Source organism: Ceratotherium simum, chromosome 29 (genome assembly GCF_057802395.1).
Source record: "Ceratotherium simum simum isolate JZ-2026a chromosome 29, ASM5780239v1, whole genome shotgun sequence".
NCBI classification, from domain to species: Eukaryota; Metazoa; Chordata; class Mammalia; order Perissodactyla; family Rhinocerotidae; genus Ceratotherium; species Ceratotherium simum.
The window spans coordinates 5,168,363-5,189,388 of NC_141928.1; the positions used below are offsets into that span (position 1 = coordinate 5,168,363).

The 21,026-nt window shown below is 57.9% G+C and overlaps 1 protein-coding gene across 1 annotated transcript in view; it reads right to left on the reverse strand.

Annotated features, from left to right (window-relative positions):
• Nucleotides 1-267: 267 nt before the first annotated feature.
• NTNG2 (netrin G2) overlaps nucleotides 268-21,026 on the reverse strand; it is a 67,553-nt gene continuing 46,794 nt past the window's right edge. The window contains 9 exon segments of the mRNA XM_087418880.1: nucleotides 268-1,105; nucleotides 1,714-1,848; nucleotides 3,329-3,496; nucleotides 5,035-5,142; nucleotides 6,712-6,786; nucleotides 10,056-10,133; nucleotides 10,136-10,192; nucleotides 11,063-11,089; nucleotides 14,671-14,843. Of these exon segments, the coding sequence (XP_087275006.1) occupies nucleotides 870-1,105; nucleotides 1,714-1,848; nucleotides 3,329-3,496; nucleotides 5,035-5,142; nucleotides 6,712-6,786; nucleotides 10,056-10,133; nucleotides 10,136-10,192; nucleotides 11,063-11,089; nucleotides 14,671-14,843 (1,057 nt within the window). The 3' untranslated portion in view covers nucleotides 268-869.

A 21,026-nucleotide genomic window follows, 5' to 3' on the forward strand; every position in this document is an offset into this window, starting at 1 on the left:
CTGTTCTCATTCACAGGAGGGCCTGGGGAGGTGGTGGCCCCCATAGTGAAAGTTTCTTTAAGGCTATTTTGTGGGCTTCTCTTTAAACCCCAAACCTGCGGGGTGTAAATGAACACAGACAGAAAGAAAACAGGCCCTGGAGGCAGCAGTGAGCAGATTCTTTGTCAGGTTATACACCATCAACCAGCCCGAGGTGACCAGCGTCCGGCTCATGTCCCTCCTTACGGGAGACGTTAATACAAACCAAAATAGTTCTCTACAAAACAAAGTTTCCAGCCCTCCCCCCCCTCATTCCTCACTCCCTCCCCCAGACGGTGGGTTCCTTGGTCACCAGGCCTCTCGCGGGGCCTGGGGTCTGGTGGGTTGCAAAGGAAAACCAAGAAAGAATATAAAAGAGACTCAAGGTAGCGACTGGAGTTGTAGGCAACTGGAGGTCCGGGTCCGCCGGCTGAGGGTAAGCCCGGGACAGGCGCAGGGGGTGTCTGCAACAGTCGTGAGTGTGTGTGTGTGTGTGGGGGGGTGGGAGGCAGACCTAGGGGTGTTGGGGTGAGCAGCGTTTTCCCTACCCCCTGTCTCACCGCCCGCCCAAAAAACAAAAGAGGGGGCGACGGGAAATATAAAAGAAAAACGAAGACCAAAATCGCGCCGCTGGGGCCGGGGCCCCACAGCACCCCCTGCTGCAGTGCCGGGCAGGGGGCAGGTGTCACTGAGGGGGCGGGAGGACTCTGCTGAATAGCACCTGGGAGCAGCTCGGGCCGCACCCTTCTCGCCCCCGGGCCTCGGACGCCGGCCCCCGGCCCCGGCTCCCCGGGCGCAGGGCGCAGGGCGCGCGCACCGGCCATCCCCGGCCGCGGGTCCTTCGGGCCGGCTCAGCAGCCCAGGCGGGCGGCCAGCCCCAGCAGCAGCAGGCAGCCGAGCAGGGTGGCGGGGCGCGGGGCGGCCCCGGGCGCGCGGTCGCAGTCCAGGCCGCCGTCGTCGTCCGCGGGGTCGCAGCGGGGCTGCTCGCAGCGCACGCCGGTGTAGCCGCGCGGGCAGGCGCAGCGCTGGTTCTGCACGCAGGTGCCGCCGTTCTGGCAGAGCAGCTGGTCGTCGTCGCACACGTTGGCTGCGGGGCGGAGGGGCAGTTAACGAGGGTGGTGGCCCGGTGCCCCCCCGCCTCCACCCTGCTTGGAGCTTCTGCGACTGGGACGTGTGAACCCTGGGAGCGCGACCTGGACCAGGGGGTGCTGGAGGCACGTGCCTGCGTGGATGTTAACAACAGCCCGGCGAGACCTGGCCTCCCTTCCGCCACGGCCCCCGGCTGTCCCCGCTTCCGGCCCACCGGCCTTGGTGCGCTTCTTCAGGTGCACCTGCCCTCTCACCTCCAGACCTTTGCACATGCTGTTCCATGTGCAAAGGTGGAGCGCCTTTCCACCCTCTTCCCGAGGCTAACGCCGGCTAGTCCCTCGGGTCACCCCAACTCCAACCAACCCCCAGGTCCCCTCTTGCCTCCAACTGCCTTCCGGGCTCTAACTCTATCCGCAGTCGCATCAGGCTCCGCCACACCCTGCTGGCCCCGCCCACCACCCAGACCCCGCCTCTCGCCGCATCAGCCCCCGCCCCCGGCCCTGGACCTCCCCCCGGGCAGCACCCCGGCCCCGCCCCTCGCCCCGCCCGCCCGCCGGCCCCGCCCCCACAGCACCAGGCCCCGCCCGCCGGCGGGCGCGCACTCACGGTAGCAGCCCTGGCGCCAGTAGTGCGTGGGGAGGCAGTCGTCGCACTTGGGCCCCGCCGAGCCCTCGCGGCACTCGCAGTAGCCGGTCTCGTTGCACCGGTCGTGCACGGAGCCGATCTGGTTGCAGTTACACTCTGGACGGACGGACACGTGCAAGGCGTGCGGTCGGAGCGACTCGTGGGCGCCGTCCGCACGGATTCCCACCCCTCCTGGCCCCGCATCCCTCCTAGCCGGGTCTCGGCACTCCCCGGGCCATGCTCCCCACACCGTGTCTGCGTGAGCCCGCGGCTGGACGGTGGGTGGGGGCTGCCTGGGGTGTCCAGATCTCGAGGGAAGACCGTCTTCGTGCCCTGGCATCCATTACCTCCTCACCCGGCCCTGGCGCTGTGTGGCCTAGGCCAGCCCCTTCCCCTCTCTGGGCCTCGGTCCCGCGTCTGTAACTGGAGCTGGCGCTGATCCTTCCCAGCTCCAAAAAGCTACACCTCTGACAGGTGGGAGGAGCCTCATCAGAGGCTATGGGGCGTCTGTCCCGGGCTGTGTGTGTGTGTGTGTGTAGCCCGCAAGTATAGCTCCTCTCCACGGTGGGTGGGGGAGCAGCCCCCGAGGCCTCCGGCTGTCTGCTCAGTGGGAGGGGCAAATGTCCCCACTCTGGGAGTCCTTGAAGCCCAGTGCTGGGCCTGGGGGTGCAGAGAGCCGCAAGGAAGGAAGATGGGGGCCGGGAGAGGAGGGGCACCTCTAATCCGATCCAGAGGCCCGCCCTGTCCCTGCAGCTGGCCAGTGTGACACGGGCAGCACAATTCTGTTAGGATCACTTTAGAGTTGGAATTATCTGAAGGCCGCTGCTTTAATTCAGACTGACAGCCCCACCTTTGTGGGCAGCCCCTCTGTGCAGCCAGAGCTGACCTGGTGGATGGGGGATGAGTGATGGGGCCCCAAAGGGGCTGGGCACTTAGGGCTGAGACCTGGCCTCTACTGGAGACAGGGCTGGGGGTGGTGGGCAACCCTTCCAGGCTGGTGGGTATTGGCTGGGGGCCATGGGTTTGGCCTTTTGGGATGGCCTGCCCCTGGCCAGGCCCAGGGCCCCCACGATTTCCTTCTCTACCCCAAAAGCCAGTCCTGGAGCCGAGTTTGAGGAAAGCAGACCAGGTGCCCACGGGGGCTGGAGGGCAGCTTTATAAGCTGGGCCTCTGCTTCTAAAGCATTGGGAGAATTTCATCTGAAGAAAAGCTTCAGCCACAAAAAAGGGTTGAAAACCTTTGATCTGATCCACCTCCTGATTTTACAAATGGGGAAACTGAGGCCCAGAGAGGGGAAGGGAATTTCCCAAATGCACACAGCAGCAAGGCAAGCTCTAGAACCAGTCTTTGACTCTAACTGGTGCTTCTAAAACTCTAGCGCCTTCGGGGAGGACCGCATGGGGAGGTTATCAGTAGAGCAGATTCCGGAGGCTTCTGTCTTTAGAGACACCCAGCTGAAGTGGGCCCTGGAACTGGGATTTCCACAGCCTCCCCAGGGGACTCTGACGTAGGGGTCTCCAGACCCCACCTAGCACTGCGCTGCGGGCCGTGTGCCCTTCACCCCATCCCAGCGCACTCCCCGCCGCGCCCGGCTCACCGATGCACACGTTCTCGTCGTCCAGCTCGGCGGAGCCATTGCGATAGTAGCCCAGGCGGCAGTGCTGGCAGTGCTGGCCGCGCGTGTTGTGCTTGCAGCTCACGCAGGTCACCACGTTGAGGAAGTCGATGTAGCTGCAGCGGTTGGAGTGGCCGTAGCACTCGCAGTCTGGGCGGCCGCGCACGAGGAACACCGAGGTCAGCGAGCGCGGGCAGACGGGGCCTTCCTGTTGCCCCCTCCCCCCAACGTGCATTCGAGGCAACTGAGGCACAGGGAGAAGAAGGACCCACCCCAGGACATGCAGGGGGTAGGACCTGGCACGGGAAGGTGCCCTGGGCCCCCAACGCTTCTGTGCCATTTGGGAGGAGACGGGCCTGCCAGCTTTGAGCCCGGAGGAGAACTGGTCTAGGCCCAGCCCACAAATTCCCACCTGCCCTGTGGGCAGACACCCAGCGAGGGCCCGTGGGCAGCACCTGCTAAAGGCCTGGCCGGGTGCCAGGGCGAGGTGCTCTCTGAAGGATGCCCACAGGGTGCCGGGGTGACTAGAAAATGATTCATGCAGGGTCAACTCATGCGGCCAGACTGTGAGCTCAGGGAGGGTGGTGCTGGGTTCACGGCTGGGTTCACTGTGTCCGCAGTGAGGCAGTGGAGGATGCATGCATGCATGCACGCTGGACAAGATGGAATGGGCCAGGAGCTTCCTCCCCAGGCTGCTTTGGAAGATGGTTGGAAGGAAAACGCCCACCTGCAGGACCCTTTCTTACTAGCCTGAGCTGTTCTGCAAATTTGAGGGCCAATCTTGCACAACCCTGAGAGTGAGTGCCACCTTAAGGCGTCTCGCTTTGTCTCCTCCAGTACTGGCCCGCTTCTGACTCTTACTGGAGCCACACAGCACCACACTGAGGACAGCCGTCTCTGTGCCATCCTGCTGTCTCCTCTGGCCCTACTTCTGCTCCAGGGACAAGTCCTGTGAACTGGAGCAAGGCCCCCAGGGATTGGAGGTGGACCCCATGATGTCATGAAGGGGTGGGGTTTGGTGAGGAGGGTCACCTTCTCTGCTGCAAGAATGGGGGCCCTGGTGTCCCTCCTAAGGGGCTCAACACCCCCGAGCAAGAAAGCCAGTGTGGCTGTCCCTGAACAAGGAAGGACGCCGGCCTCCCTCTTGAAATACCATCTGTGTATCTCTAGAGGCCCAGACCTCCCTTTTGTGATGGGGGAGGGAGGGACTGACCAGGTGTCGGTGGTCAAGGACACGGGGCACCTTGGAGGCACGAGCCTCTGAGATGTGCCAGGAGGAGGTGGTGGGCATTCCCACACCTTGGGCCTCCCGGATCTGCCCCCATCACCTTGTCCCTCCAGGGACAACGAGATGAGGCATCCTCCGAGTGTCCCAAGGCGTAGTGTTGGTGACCCCTGTGTCCCAGCTCTTGCTTCAACCAAGACAAGCCCCTGGGCCACACCTCCCAGGGGAGCCGGGACAGGCTATTTCTGGCAGCTGCTCTGCCTGCCTGGTGCTGCCCACTGGGCTTCTGACTCATGCCTGCTCCCAGCTCCCTTGGGGAGGCAGGACTGGAGGGAAGACAGGTTCAGTATCACCTTGACCCAGCTACTCCTGCAGGGTTTTCTGAGCCAGGCATCCTTTCTTCCAGTGGAGGGGGTGGAGGTGATGGAGGAGGGCGGATACAGCCCCAGCGCCTTCCTCTTACCTTGGAATTCTTCAATAGGCATCACTTGAGGAGATTTGGGCCTGAGCTGGAAAGGTTTGGAGGACTTGGCAGGGGCAGGGGCAGGGGCAGCGGCAGAGGTGCCCAAATCTTGGAGAGATGAGAAACGAGCTCTTTCATCAGCCATGGTCCAGCTGCCCAGGGTGGACTGTCTGAGCCCAGGAAAAGCCCAGGAAAGTGCCCTGGGCAAGCTCTGGGGCAGCCTTGTCACCTGCTCAGATTGGAGGTGACACAGCACATCCAGGAGGAGCATGCAGCAGCAGCCCCGCCTTCGGTTCCCCCTCGGAGACCACCTACACATCCAGCTGGATTAATCCTCCCAAATGACTTCCCTGTCCCCAACATCCCACACAGCGCACTAAGTACTTTGTTGAAGCTGAACAATTTTTTGACTGATTGATTGAAAACATCGCCTTGCCCTCCCCTCTCCTCTCCAAAATCCCTTGAGCATCAAATCCAGAGACTGAACTCCCGCATTCAAGACTTTGGCATCTCCCTTACTCTCCGAAGCAATCTCCCTGCCCCAGCCAAACTGCGTCCTCTACCGCCCATGGATGCCCCACGCGCAGGTGCTGTTGAGCCATGAGCACAGACAGTGCCTGCCCTCCACTGCCCAGAATCCCACCGGGGCCCCAGCCCCATCTTTGTGGGTAAGCCTGACACTGTCGCAGCAGCACTGTCGCCTCAGCTCCCCCCTGGGAGTCTGCGGTGCCCCAGTTGGTCCAGGGCAGGGAAGTGATGGCTCCAGCTGGCTCTACCTGTGTCCATCACCAGGGAGGATGCCCTGACTCAGGGGCCTCCAGGTTGCTGGGAACCACAGACTCTCACTAACTGTGGTTCAGGCTCTGAAACCGCCTGCCAGCAGAGGGCACTCAAAGCCCTGCTCACTACGCATAGCTGGCTCAGGAGGGAACTTGAGGTGTGGGGTGGGGTTGCTGCCTAAGCCGGGCTGTTAGGGCCTACTGTCAAGGGAACAGGTGAGCTGGGACTGGGGACAGCTTCCCTTCTCGGAGACTCAGGCAGGCCCTGTGTGCTTCCTGTGCGTGTCCATCTACGGCTACAAATGAGCCCACGCGTGTCTCCTCCCACTGCAGTGGGAGAATGAGGGTCTCAGTTTGGTGTCAGTGCCTTCCATGATGCCCCTGCCCTCATTTAACCGACACATCTTCCACTTTGTCAGGCTGGTTGCTCACCGCCAAGCCTTTGCCCCCGCTGGTCCTGCTGCCTGGAATGCACTGCCTTCTCCCTATGTCTACTCATAGTCAACTCCCCTGCTGGGTCTGCCTGCCACCCAGCTCCTGCAGAAGCCCTCTCGGACTCTCTCTGAGCTCCCTCACTGCCTGGGTATCCTGCGAATGACGGTGGCAGGAGAGAGGATTCTGTTATGAGGGCAGAGTCTCCACTTGGCTCTGAAGCCCTTGGAAGAGTGTAGGATCAAGAGGGTTTGGGTTTGGTGAAGTCACGCTGGCCCTCTGTAAGTAGGTGAGAGTTGGGGTTGGGGGCAGGTAGAGCTCCAAGGCCCCTCCCCTCGGCTCCCGTAGGCCCCCTCCCTCCCTGGGCTACACCACACCTGCTACCTCCACTACAGAGGGAGGGGCCTACCAGTCTAAGACGGAGCTTCCCAGGATTATGGCCCGTCCCAGGCCCTGCCCCCCCTACCTTCTGCACTGGAGGACACCTGGGGCCAGGGGGGGCTCTCCCGGAGGGGGGCAGCTGTAGATGGCCTGATCCACTCTTGGGGGAAAGGAGAGAAGAAACCAAGTTATGCGAGGGGGTGGGGGTGGGGAATCCTGAGGACAGACTGAGGCATCAAACTCCCACACCCCTACATCCCCCTTATGAGAAGCAGCACTATAAGAATCAACTCTAGCCACTCTCTACACTAGCCAAACAGAACTGGGTCCAAATCTCCTGGAGAGGCAGCGTCTACACTACTGCTGCCTGTGCAGGGCACAGGTGGACTTCAAGCCGGTTGGGAGGTGGCCCCGTGCCCGAGAGTCTGCATACTGTGGGCAGTCCTTTCTTCAGCGGGATGCCTGATTTTTGGATTTCTTCTACCCTCCCTGTGTGGTCCCCGTTCCAACTGAAGGGTCGAGGTAGATAGAGTCCCATACCTGGACCCAGACCTCGCTGTGCTGAAGTCTCTGGCTAACGGCAGTAAAGGGGGTGTGTGTTCGGGCCAAGACATCAAATGTGTCCAGAAGTGTCCTCTAAGGCTTCCTGTCCAACCCCAATCCAGGGACTGTAGCATCCTCCGACGTCTGGCCTGCCTCCCCGGTCAGCCCCTTTCCCACCTCGCTGACCCCTGGTTTGGGCCCATTTTCACCAGGGACCCCAAGGTGAGTGAAACCCCAAATGCCATGGTGCCCATCTCTGAGACTAACTGGACACAATGCAGGGGAAGCAGGCGGGCTGGCAAAGGCAAGGAAGGGTTCTGGGCCGAATTTCAAAGGACAAACCCAGAGGAACAGAGGAGAAATTGGATTTTTTCCACTTCTTAAAGGGATTAAGCACGATGCCGGTTGGTGGGGAAAGAAAAAGAAAATGTACGATCTAAAAAGTGCGGGAGACTTTCCAGCTGGGAGCCGGGAGCCTTTGGACAGCAAATTGACATGAATATGGTGTTCAACGAGGAGAAGCGACTGCCAGACCCAGATGGGCAGGGGCTTAACTAGAGCCGCAGTAAACCCGCCCTGAAGGCACTGGCTTTGGCGCCTTCTCCCTCCACCCTCCACGGCGGGAGAGCCAGGGAGGGGATTAGCGCTGAGCAGCCTTTCCCGCCTGCCGCAGCCCCTGCCCTCCAGAGAGCTTGACCTTGGCGGGAGGGAGAAGCATCTGGGCAGGGTTCCTGGGCCCAGCTGGGCTCTGGCCACCAGAAGCACCTGTTGGGAGGCACCTGGAGAGACTCTGGACCTTTCCGGGGGCGGGAAAGTCACCTGTCTGGGCTCTCCACGGACAGGCTCAGGTGTGCGGGAAGAACATTCTCGCAGCGGCCTGTGTTGTGTGCCAAGACCAGATGGAGGCCTTGTTTGTTCCTTTGAAGCCACGCAAGCCAGGTCTGAAAGATGGCGCCACCTCCCAGCCCCCGAGGCCTCAGGGCGGTGGCACTGCGGGGCCGAGGGGGCAGGTGGCGCCTGGAGTCAGTGGCCCGAGTTCGAGTCCTGCCTGTGGGCCTTGGTAACCCTGTTACCTTGAGCCACTGCTGCTTTCTTTTCTCTCTTGTTTCTTTTTAAGCGGCTTTATTGAGGTACAATTTACATGCCATCAAATCCAGCCGCTTCGTCCTAAGCCTTACTTTCCTCACCAGGGGGACTAGGAAAGTAACAGCCCCCATCTCACGGACCTGTGAGAGAGGAATACAACAATGCAAGCATAGCTCCTAGCCCAGGAGATGTCCACTCTCCCCCAGCTGGAGCGACTGTCATTATCAGTGGGGGACCAGGAATCACGGGGCCCCGTGCACAGGCTTCAGGCGCTAAAGAGGAGCCATGACGCTGGATGTGGGCTGCTCAGGCCCCTGGCTGTCGCACTGGAACCGCCGTCTCCCCTTAATGCCCTGCCGCGGGGTCCTGGGCTCAGCATGCCCAGCTGATCATGCCCTCACTGACTGTTTGCTAGTCCAGCCTGGAGGGAGGGGGCCTCTTTCTCACCACGTGGGTCCTGGGGACCCTCATGGTTCAAACCTTACCTCGTCCAGGCTCACTGCCCTGCCTCTGACTCTCCCCTTAATTCCCAGTTTTGCAGTTTGCCCTCCACCAAATCAGAGGCAGCTCTGACCATGGGTTCAAGGTTCCCCGGTGTGTGTGTGATAGAGAGAGCATCTGGCCTCCCACCCAGATGGACCACCATTTGCAGGCAGACACAGCACCCACCACGACTGTTTTTGCTTCTGTCTGCCCATCCACAGTCTCAGAAAAAAGCGCAAGTCTCAGGCGGCTGGGCCAACTCGTGTCCGGAGCCTAGAATTCCTAGAGTGACCCCATACTCCACCCCAAAGAGGATTCTTGGGCCAGGAGGCTCCCCTGAAATCCTCCAGCGTCCTGGCTAGCCCTCGCCTCCTGCAAATGTCTCCTGTGGAGAAGGGAGGAGGCAGAAAGGAAAAGAGCAGTGTTATGCTACCCTCTGGCTCCTGGCTGGGACCAGGAAGGATTCCCCTTGGCCAGCATCTTCCTGGAACCCTCTGGGAAGGATGAGTCCTCTCAGACTCCTGGCCTGTGCAGTGTGCAGGGTCTAACGGGACTCCCCAGGGGAGACCAGAGGGCCACCCAGCACTCCAAGCCTCGAAGACACACAGATCCTGCCTTTGGAGTGGAATCTGCGTCAGAGAGCCTGCCTGTAGCTGCAGGTCCCTGAGAGCAGCCACTCTGGTTGACGTGGGGCAGGACGTTGGCCCCAGCCTGGCCCTGCCCCCCCCCTCAGCCCCCAAATGCCCAGCGGTCCATATTCTAAAACCCCAGCTCAGAGGCTCCCTTTGGCCTTGCTGATCTGAGGGGTTTTCCCTCTGGGCTAACGCTGGCTGTCCACTCCCAGGGTTCGCTGCTGAGGGGCTGGGGGCAGAGCAGGCTGCGGGGTGGCTGGGGGTGGGGTGGCTGGCTCTGCGGGGCATTGAGGCAGGAGCTGCTGGGAGACAGGCCCCGTCTTTGGGTGAACTTCATGTGGCCTCGCTGCCACTGCCCACCCCCCCAGGTCTCCCTGTTCTTTTGGCCACGCTGGTCTCGGGGCCCTCCTGAGCAGTGCCTTTGGGGGCAGGAGGAAGAACATTCCAGGAGCTTGACGTGAGCCCTGGATCCCCTGGCTGGGGCCCCATGACAGGTGAGTCTAGATGGCCTGCCTGAGCCCCATGCTCTGGTGGCACTAGGGTTCTAGCATTCTCTACTCTCAGAGCCAAGCCCTCCCAAGAGCTGACGGCCCCCGAGCATCGCACGTCACAGACAGAGGCAGGGACTCGGGAGAGAAGTGGGGAAGGGCAGGGCAGTGGGGGCTGCACCAGGGCAGTCACCCACCTGTGGGCTGTAGGATGCTGGGGGCCCTGGGGGCCTGAGCAGCGAGCATGTTGGGGGCAGGAGTGGTGGGGTCCCCCCCATGGCCACAATGGCCACAGGGGCTTTGGGGGTGGGGTCTTTCCGGGACCTGCAGATGCCTGGCGAGAGACAGAGAAGCAAGAGCAAGTGGGGGAGTCGGCGGGTGTGAGGCAACTAGCACCACTGAGTGGACAGCGTCCCCCCCAGGATCCAGCTTCCTTCCGGTGCTCTCTCCGTCCACTGTGTCCCAGCCTGGGGTGGGGCGTGGGCCCAAAGATCCCTGGCGGTGGGAGGCGGCACCCCTTCCGAAGCCTCTCTGAGCTTTGGCGTCTGTTCCACACTGGCTCGTCCTTTGCTGCTGACTCGGACGGCAATGCCCACGGGGCGGGGGTGCCAGGATGAAATGAGGCACTGGAGCATCCTGCCTGGCGCTTGAGAGGCAGGAGCTGAGCATGACTTCAGGCCTGCCCGCCGGCACCCACGCCCAGCCTTCCCGCCCTCCTCGCTGAGCTCTCAGGACCCACCCGCCTCCTTCAGACGGGCGAACGTGCTCTGGGGCCTGAGCCAAGTGGCTGCAGAGGGACAACTGCAGGCTGCCGGTGGGGGCCCAGCCCCACGGTCAGGCTGGGGGGGACTCTGCCACTGGCCAGGGAAGACAGTGACCTCCACTCTTGCCCAGGGGAAGGGGAGGAGCGGGGAGTTCACCCAGGAGTCCAGGGGACCTTTCCAAAGCAGCACTAACCAAGAAGCTCAGGGGGAGAAGTTGTGAGACGCACTCAGCTGGCGCCACCAAAGGAGACGGAAGGAGGGGGTGAGCGATGAAGAAGCGAATGGGCACAATCAGAGGAGGGCGTGGAGAGCCCGCGGGCCCAGCGGGGACAGGAAAGCCCCTTCTTTTCTCTCCCACACTTTCCAGGATATGCAAAGAGGCTCATGCGCTGGGGTTCCCCAACACCTTCCCCAGGGCGGCGACCCAGGTGTGTACTTACTGCCGATGGCAGAGCCCGCAGCGGCACCTGCAGGAGAGAAGAAAGGTCACAGCGTGGCTGCTGTGGAGTGAGGAACCCCTGCAGAGGAAGCCGCAGGGCTGGGGAAGGAAACTCAGGTCCTGGCAGGTCTCTGGGCCCTCACTGCGCAGGGACGCGGACCGATTATCCCCTTTCCTTCTCACCGCCGCCCGGAGAGGGAGGAGCCGCTATTAGCCCATTTTGCAGGTGGGGAAACTGAGTCTCAGAGCCATGACTTACCCTTGGGGACCTCCTAAGTGCCAAGCACTCCGCTGGGGGCTTCACCGGCACCCCTCTGATTTGTTTTTAGACTCTTGGGCCCTCCAGGGCAGGACAAGGAGGCGGGAGCCTGTTCTCCGAGGGGCAACGGGATGTCTGGGAACACGAGGGTCACGGCCCCTGGGGCAGACTGGTTTCCTGGGGCCCTGATGGAATTTACCACCAGAGGGAAACCACGGAGTGTGTTCCCATCAGGGGAAATGCGGGGACGGCCCAATACCCCATTGAAAAATAATCACAGTGGCCCCACAGGAGCCACCTAGTCCTCACGACAGCCCCACAGGGGGCTCATTAGGGTCTTGATTCTACAGACGAGGAAACAGTGCTCAGGGGGGAAATGACTCATCCAAGGGCACACAGTGGTGAGGGGCAGAGACCTGACTCCACCTGCTGTCTGTCCGTGTGTCCGGGCCCCAGGGGCTGAGGGAGGCCTAAGGCCTGGTTTGACCAGGGTAAGAATCGTCACAGACCCAAAAGGAAGGAGCCGGTACCACGCTTCCCCCTGCAGGTGTTCCTGAGAAAAGACAGCCACTGAGGAGCCCCCAGTGCCCGGGAGGTCCTCGGAGTGGACGCTGTGGCATCAGCAGGGGATGGGTGGTGCATGGACCTCTCCTGGGTGAGCCCGGAGGCGGGATAGTTGGGGAGGCCTGGGAGGATGCGCCCGGCTGACACTTCCTCCCTCTACCAACACATCTGAGCTCCCACAACGAGGACGGGCGGGCACGGGGTAGAGCCTCAGGATGCCATGGGAGGCCAGCCTCAGGGGCAGACAGGCTAAGGGAGGGGCAGGCAGGGACACAGATAGCAGATAGTTATTGTGTAAGGGTGTGTGCGGAGGCCGGGGAGGTGGGGGGCGACAGGCAGGAGGCTGGGGGCAGGGCAGAGAGGGGCAAGCTGGGCCTCAGAGGGTGAGGGAGCCAGCCAGGTAAAGGTCACAGAGGGTCACAGGGGAGCATTCCAAGCCACAGGGAGGTGAAGATCCAATCACAAGAGACACTTGGGGGGTGGGAGTTCAGAGAAGTGGACCTGGAGGGGGCTTGAACTCGGAGGTGGGAGGCGGGGGGAGGGGGTGGTGATCTCACAGGGCCTTGTATGGGGGGCTTGACTTGTTAGGATTTTATTCTGAGGACACTGGGGGGGGGGGCACTGAAGGTTTTGAACAGGTGAGCACCAGGCAAGGAAAGCCTTTTGTGGAGGAGAGGATGGACTGGAGGGGCCCCGAGGGGAGGGGCGCGACTGCAGGGCGGAGGGCAGAGGTGGGGAGATGTGAGCAGGTGGGGATGGAGGGGCTGCAGTCAAGGGCGACCCCCAGACTTGCAGCTGAGCCCCCTGCGTGTCGGTGCCACTTGCTGAGATGGGGACATGGGAGGAGGGGCGGGGGAGGGCAGAGTTAACCTGGGCTTGTTTCCGTCTGTGTCTCTGGGCTATTTTCTCCTAGCTGTCCCAGAGAAGGTGGGAGCCCGGGTGGTGGGGGGAAGCACCCCCAGCCTCACCCCCGCTCCTGCATTTTCCAGGAGAATCCCCTCCTTCCTGGGGCTTGGGGGCCACGCAGACAATTCCTGAGGATCTTGGGGAATCAGGGAGCAGGGAGCTGTTCCAGGAGCTCCCCCGAAAAGGAAGCTTTGGCTATCCCTGCAGGGTGGAGGGGAGGAGAGGTTTCAGAGGCAAAGGGCTGGCCCAGCCCATCTGTCCATCGCTGGTTAGACAGAGGGTGGCCTCCAGCCGGGGACCTGCAAAGAGTCTCAGTCTGTGGGTGCCCGGAGACTTTGGAGGATCCTTCCAAGAGGAATGGGACACAGAGAGAACGGAGAGGAGGTGAGGAGGAGAGAGAGGAGGGGGAGGCCAGCAGAACGGATGAAGGGAGGCGAGACAGTGAATCAGAGAGGGAAGTGACATCCACTAAAGACAGAGTTCAAGAACTGGCTCATGCAACAAAGAGTTGGGTCGGGCACCTGGCAGGAGGGAGCGGGCGGGGCGGGTTGTCAGCGCCCAGAGCGCTCTCTGAGCCTTTGAAGGCCACGAGTGCTGTGTGTGCCTGGCAAGTCACCTCTTCAAAGGCCTGTCGCGCCTCGGGCCCGGCACACGCACGACGTGCCTGTCACGGCCTCGCTGTGAGACTTTCGGCTTTGATCAGCCTAAAGTCACATAAATCTTTCACGTCGGTGGAGGGAGGGCACCGATGGAGGGGCTCCTGGGAGTGTGCCCAGGTGGATGGGCAGCCCTGATGCAGGAGGCTGCTGCCCGGCCCTGGCTTTGGAACCAGGTCCAGTGACTGGCACATAACTTGCTGTTAAAACTGGGAGGGCACTGAGGGCTGCTAGGCCTCAGTTTGCTCATCTGGAGAGCAGGGTAATAATAATACCACCCCTCAGGGTTGTTGTGAGGGCTAAGTGAGAAGCTGGTGCTAACGTGCCTGGTGCAGCCTCTTTGTCAGTGCACGGGCAGACGGCAGACGTCAGTAAAGTCACTAGGGGGTGGGTCTGGGAGAGCAGCTCAGGGGTTCCGGGGGCTTTGTGATTTCACGGAGACACCCGTGGACCATGCTGGGGCCCCTGGGGAGTGGCGGGTGTTCCTGATGCAGGCGTGTATGGGTGACCCGAGGAGCGATTCCCTGGCACGGGAAGGCTGAGCCAGGGAGGGGAGGACTGTGCAGAGGGCGAGGGCCAGGGCCTCAGAGGATCCCTCCGTAAGATGGGATAATAGGAGACCCGCTTCCAGGGGCCACTCTGAGGCTCGAGGGGGTGGTAACCACTAGCGTCCTGGCCAGTTGTAAATGCCCCATAAATGCTGGTTATGAGGGATGGTGCTGATCACGTCAGCCTGGAGTGAGGGCTCTCACCGCCCTCCTCCCTGACACCCTGGGGGGCCTTCTCTCCAGCCTCTGGGTCCAGAAGGGGAAGGACAGCAGGAGAGATGCTGAGAAGCTCATCTCGGGTTTCCTGCTTGCTGGGGCCGGAAGGGCGGCTTAGGTTTCAGCAGGTTTTCAGCAGGTGTGCCAGAGGGTCTTGCTTACAAGGCTGGGCGCTTGGGAGCCCAGTAACAAGGGGTATATGTGTGTGTGTATGCCCGCGTGCGCGTGCATTTGTGTGCACATGTGCATGTGTGGACATGCATATATGTGCGTGCGTGCATGCTTGTGTGTGCACGTGTGCTTGTATGTTTGTGCGCACATTTTTCTGCGTGCGTGTGTGTGTGTGTGTGTGATCCACAGCTCCTGGGGTTGACGGGCAGCGGGACCACGGCCTCACTGGCTCACGGCTGGGGCACACAGCAGCTGGGGACGCAGCAGCAGCCCCTCCGCTGGTACGTACACGCGTTGGGAGAGCCGTGGGGCAGCGGCAGGTAGGAGCCGGCGCGCCAGGACCGGGTGCGGAAGTTCCTCTTGCACTTGCCGCAGTCGGGGCCCGTGGTGTTGTGTTCACACTCGCACTGCAGGCTGCCCTCGCGCACGGAGCACAGGTTGGCGTGCAGGTTGCACTTGCACCTGGGGGGACACAGAGGGGGCACAGACATCAGCAAACTCATGGACAGGGCTGCCGGTCCCTGGGGAAAGGTGAGCCCAGCTAGCAGGGCCGGGGGGATGTTGGGGCTGGCCTGGAAGGAACCTTGGAGGCCACCAGTGAAACCTGCCATGAAAAAATCCCCGACTCCCCTCCTGTCGAGCGAACACCACCATTTTAAGCCTTTCCCAGCGTGAAGGCTGCCCTGGCTCTCTGCTGCTGGTCTACTGTCCTCTTTGATGGTGGTTCCAAGGGTTTCTTACATCTCGGTCAGTGTGGGGTGACAAGATGCCCTTGCCCCAGGTGCTGTATTTTTAGTAACGCAGCTTCTGATCACCTTTGCTCTTGACCAAGGTGGGTTGACAGGCAGCAAGAGCTCCTCCGCGGCCCATGGTTGTGTAGACAAGGACCTGGCCCCAGCCTGCACCTCTGCTCTCAGCCGTGGCCCACGTGGCCCACGCCCACGCCCTTGAGGGGAGACAGAGAGAACCCCCGACTCCCAAACCCCTGTCAATTCATCCACACATGTATTATTCATTCATTCATTCAAATATTTATAGGCAACTCATTATTCTGAAAACCGGTAAATAAAGAGAAAGAATCAAGCACTTGTCCTGCCCATCCTATAGAAACTGTACCTCCAGATAACCACCAGTTGATGAGGGAACGTCTCTTTTTATAGAAATATTCCTGCTAATAGTTGAAGAAGGAATGATAGAATCAGAAGGTTGCCGCTTAGCAGCCCCTACTGAGTGAACGGCTCTGGGCACAGCCTGGACTGTCACAGAGAGGGACAAGCAGAGAGAAGCTTCCCCGTAGAAGGATACACCTCACCCTGAAGCAGTCTTGTCAAAACAAGTTGAACGTGAATCTGATCAAGACTCAGGATCCAGCTACAAATTTACAGGAAATACAGAGCACAGAGAAACATACTAAACAGCACCGGCGGGGGGGTAAAATCAGCAAAACCAGAGTGAGGGAAACTCCAGAGGTGATGTCCCAGCTTCCTTAACAGATGAATTGCAAGGGGCAAAATTTGATATGGAGGAAGCAGGGAGGAGGAGACCTCCCAGGCATATCACCCAACTGCAGGGTGTGGACCTCATCCGGGTCTTGATTCAAACAACCTCTAGACTCAGATAAACAAATGGAATGCACATTCATGAGACAGCTGGAAATTTGAACACTGACTCTATTTGACGATATCAAACAAATGTTTATTAGATGCAGTGATGGTATTGTGGTTATGTTTTTAAAAGTCCTTATCTTTTAGAGTTACACCTGCAATATTTACAGATGAAAATATGTGATGTCTGCCATTAGCTTCAGAATAACACAGAAAGGGAGAACAGGGGCAGAGACATAGATGAGACAAGAAGGGCCATGAGTTGATAATTGCCAGAGCTGGGTGACAGGTATATGGCGGTTTATTACAGTAGTCTGTTTTCACATGCATGTTGGAAACTCTCCATAATAAAAAGTTACAGAGAGGGAGAGAGCTCTATATTCTGATACGGGAAGATTTCCAAGATATATTGTCAATATTTGTAAAAAGCAAATTGCGGAATAACGTGTTTAGTAGAATCCTATTTTTATTAAAATATGCAAAGAAAGGTATTTATAGGGCACCTGTTATGTGCCAGGATCTGAGCTGGGACAGTGAGCATAACGGTTAACAAAGCAGACGGGGTCCCTACTCTGATGGAGTATGGGGTCTAATAGGGAGATCAAAAAAATCAGTGATTGGGGGGAGGGGGGAGGGATGAACAGATGGAGCACAGGATTTTTAGGGCAGTGAAGCAATTCTGTATGACACTGTCATGGTAGATACATGACATTATGCATTTGTCAAAACATATAGAATGTACAACATGATGAGTGAACCCTAATGTACACTATGGACTTTAGTTAATAATAACAATGTATCAATGTGGTTCATCAACTGTAACAAATGCACCACACTACCACAAGATGTTAATAATAGGGAGACTGTGTGCGTGGAAATGGGGAGTATTAGGAACTCTCTGTACAATCTGCTCAATTTTCTGTCAACCTAAAAATTAATAAAGACTATTAATTTAAAAATAATAATCATGCAAATCTTTAATGCCAATTGTCATGGGTGCCCAAGTGTTATAAAAGGAGAGGGCATCCTGGGAGTCCTCATTTAGTCTGGGGGTGCAGGATAGGCTTCCAGGAAGAACAGTTTTAAACTAAGACCTGAAGGAGGATCAAAGTTACTCAGGCCAGGAGGGGAGAACCTTCCAGAAGGAGGCAAGAGCACGAGGAAAGACCCTGGGGCTGAGAAGGCTCAACTCGTGAGGCCTGAGATGAGGCTAAGAGAGTAGGAGGAGGCCAGACCGTGACACAGAGGCCGGATATTATTCTTCAAGCAACTGACAACCATTGGAAGGTTGGAAGTGTCTCGCTCCAGCTCATATGTTATATCGCTGTGGCCGCTCCATGGAGATGGTTTGTCTGGGGGACAAGACCACGGTGGGGAGATGAGTAAGAAAGCTGTGCCCCCGCTGGCGACGAGGACAGTGACCTGGACTAGGGTGGAGCCACCTACGGCCACCAGGGACGCCTGGCATGTGCGGCATTTCCCCTCACTGCTCATGTCGTCTCAAAGATTGTTTCCTGAAGGCTGAAGCGCATTTCTTCTCCAGCTCTTCCCCCTTCTCCTCATTGCCCCCTTCCACGGGGCTCGGGGGTGCTGTCCACTCTCCCACGTCACACTCCGCAAATGCCCCCTCCACCTCTGCTGATCCACACGATGGATACCGACCGCCCTGCGTCTTCCCTCCTCGGGAGTCAGTCCCGCCAGAGCCCTCGTCCCGGCTCTCGCTGCCTGCCCTCCCGCCGTCTTTGCCGCTACCCCACTGCAGCTCCGCTGTGGCGCCAGCCCTCCAGGGCGACGTCCCGAATGTGGAAACTGGTCGCCCCGGCTTCCACCAGCTCTGCGGCTCCGAGTTAACCTACTGCCTGCAGGCTTCACAATCGCCAGGGCTGCCTTCCTTCTCGTACTTTCTCTGCCCTCAAATTATCCCACAAGGATTAAGGAAATTAAGGTGCATCTATGCTATGGAATATTCTAAAGCTATTAAGTATTATTTTGTCAAAGGCCACTTCAAGCCATGGGGAATGGTCCTCACACGAATGAACGAGACCATACTTACTGAGCTCTTACTATGTGCCAGTGAGTGTCTCCTTCCATCCTCTAATGACCACAAGAGCTGGTACTATCGTCACCTTCATTTTACAGATGAGGAAATGGAGCCTCAGAGAGGTTACGTATCTTGCCCAGAGTCACAAGGCTGCTCAGGAATGTGCCTGGGACTGGGACTCAGAGATATCTGACTCTGCAGTCCAAGAGGCTAACATGAGATAGAATACGGATTGTAAAAAGTAGGTACCAAGTGTAGGTATTGTAGCGTTATGGACTGAATTGTCCTCCCAGCTTCATACCTTGAAGTCCCAACCCCTAATGTGACTGTATTTGGAGACGGGGCTTTCAAGAGATAATTAATGTTAAACCAGGTCATGGGGTGGGGCCATAATCCACTAGGGCTGGTGGCCTTACAAGAAGAGGAAGAGACATGGAGCTCTCTCTCCACCACGCGAGGACACAGTGAGAAACTGGCCGTCTGCAAGCCAGGAAGAGTCCTCACCAGAAACCAGCCCTGCTGGCACCTGGATCTTGGACTTCCAGCCTCCAAAACTATGAGAAAATAAATTTCTGTAGTTTAATCCCCCCAGTCTGTGGTGTTTCATTATGGCAGCTCGAGCAGACTAACACGTGTAGTTTCTGATTATGTTTAAAATACATATATCTATACCCAAAACACCAAGAGAAAACACATCTAGGTATTCCTGTGGCTGTCTTAGGCAGGGAGGGGATGGGATTATAAATGACTTCTATTTTCTTCTTTGTCACTTTGCGTGTTTTCTACATTCTCTATAGTGAGCAGGTATTACTTTTATAAGCAGATAACAAATGTTATTTGAAAACAGGATGTCAGGCCAGGGTGGGGAAGGCGGCTGGTTCCTGACCTCACATGCCTTTCCTCTCAGGAGGGGAAGTGGGTCCTTCGGGCCTGGGGGGCACAGGAGCGCTGTTTGGGAAACCATCACTCCATGTTACACACCATACACTGTTCGTGACTCTCAATTCCCAGCTCAGAGGATGTCTCTGGAATTCTCTGGAACAGAATTCGGATGCAGAGCCCTGTCCAAGGGCGTTAGCAGTGCTGAAGGCTGTGTAGTTTTAACTCCAGCTTCCCTTACAGCCTGGATGCTGAGCCTGTCAAGGTCTCACTGCCACACACAGCTGAAATAAACAGGGCATGGAAAAGCCAGTTCACGCTTTCTCTGGAGTTCCAATCCACGACCACATATGTATTGTAGGCCTACTATGTGCTCAGCTCTGGGAAAGGCACAGAGGGGGATGGGCAGGCACCTGTCAGCACTGAGGACTCTTCTTCCCGGGGGCCTTAGACCCCAGAAATGGTCCCTGGCAAAGAACGGTCCTATGCTTAAACTTTATGGGCCAATGCATATCACACTTTCCTAATGCCCTCATACCCTGCACCCTGACCCCCCGACTCACATCCAGCAGCACAGTGCACATTGGCATTTTAAAGGCTCTGACAAGTCCTGCAGGAAAGAAACCTGTCTGACTTTGTCTAATGAAAGTTTGTTGGCAAAATGTGTTTGACCTCTGAAGGTTCTATTTATTTTTTTCTTCTCAATTCCTATCTGACATCCCACTGAGCTAGCTGGAGAGGAACACCCCAGCTGTGTGGAAGCAGGAGTGTACTCCATGCCTCTGGCCTGAGGACGGGATATTTTTAGATATCAGCTACATAAAGAAAAGATTGCCATCTCGACTTTGGGGGATAACATTGACCTTGGCTTGTTAAAAATGCAGAAAAGACCAGCCGAATCTGAGGAGCCTATTGTAATGATGGTAGTAAGGAGTTGTGGGATGTCAGAGCTGGACAGGCCCGTGTGGCACAGGTCGGGAGAAGCTGCCCAAAGTCGTGCAGCTGGTCACTCCTGACCCAAATCCAGGCGTCCCTCCCTGATCCCGGCTCCGCCCTGGCCCCATGCTGGCCAGTCCCTCCCACCAGCCTCATCTCCTAGAGGGGTCTTGGCTTCTCCACCCTCCCTGGCTGAGCCCTGGAATGAGTGTGGTGCCTCCTCTACCAAGGAGAGAAGAAGTCCCGATGGGCAGGGCTGCCAAGAGGAGCCCACGCAGTGTGGGGGAAGCCTCGCCAAGGCTGGCACAGCAACAGAACCCAGTCAACTGAGGGAGGTGCTGCTTACACTTCCTGATTTTGCAGGAAGCTCTGTGTGTGTGTATGTGCATGTGTGTATGTGTGTGTGTGTGTGTGGTGTTTGTGCACGGGGCTTGACCTCTGGCTCTCTCTTTGTGTCCCTCTCTCTATGTCTCTCTGTGTGTCTCTCTCCCTGTCTCTTTCCAGCATGTGTTCTGATCTGGTCTCCTCTGGACCTTTGCACGTGCTGTTCCCTCTACCTGGAACATGCTGCCAGGCTCCACCCCTTGCTCCTAAAGCTAACCCCTAGAGGAAGTGTCAGGTTCGAGGCCAAAGGTCACGTGTGCAGGGAGGCCTTTCACAGCCCCTGCCTCCCATCAGCTCCTGCTCCACTCTCCCTCATCCCTCATCCCTCCTCATTCTCTCAGCATCATCTCCCCAGGTGGGGTATAGAAACAACCAGGGGAGGCAAATGCATGAACTATAAAACAGTTTAATGGTTATTATTTATTTTGGAATACACAATATTTTTTTTAAGTGACAAAGTCATCAAATCTGGTATCTTAAAAATATTATTGCCTACACGAGGCCAAAATTTAAAAGTATATTAATTTAAAGAAATTGTTAAGTAAGTAAATAAATAACATGAGATACCCTCATGCAAAAGAATGATGTTAGAACCCTACCTCATACCATAAACAAAAACCAACTTGAAATGGATCAAAGACCTATATGTAAGAGCTAACACCAGAAAACTCTGACAAGGAAACATGGGGTAAATCTTCATGACTTTGAGTTAAGCAGTGGTTTCTTACACATGACACCAAAAGCACAAGCAACAGAAGAAAAAATAGAAAAATTGGACTTCAGCAAAATTAAACACTTTTG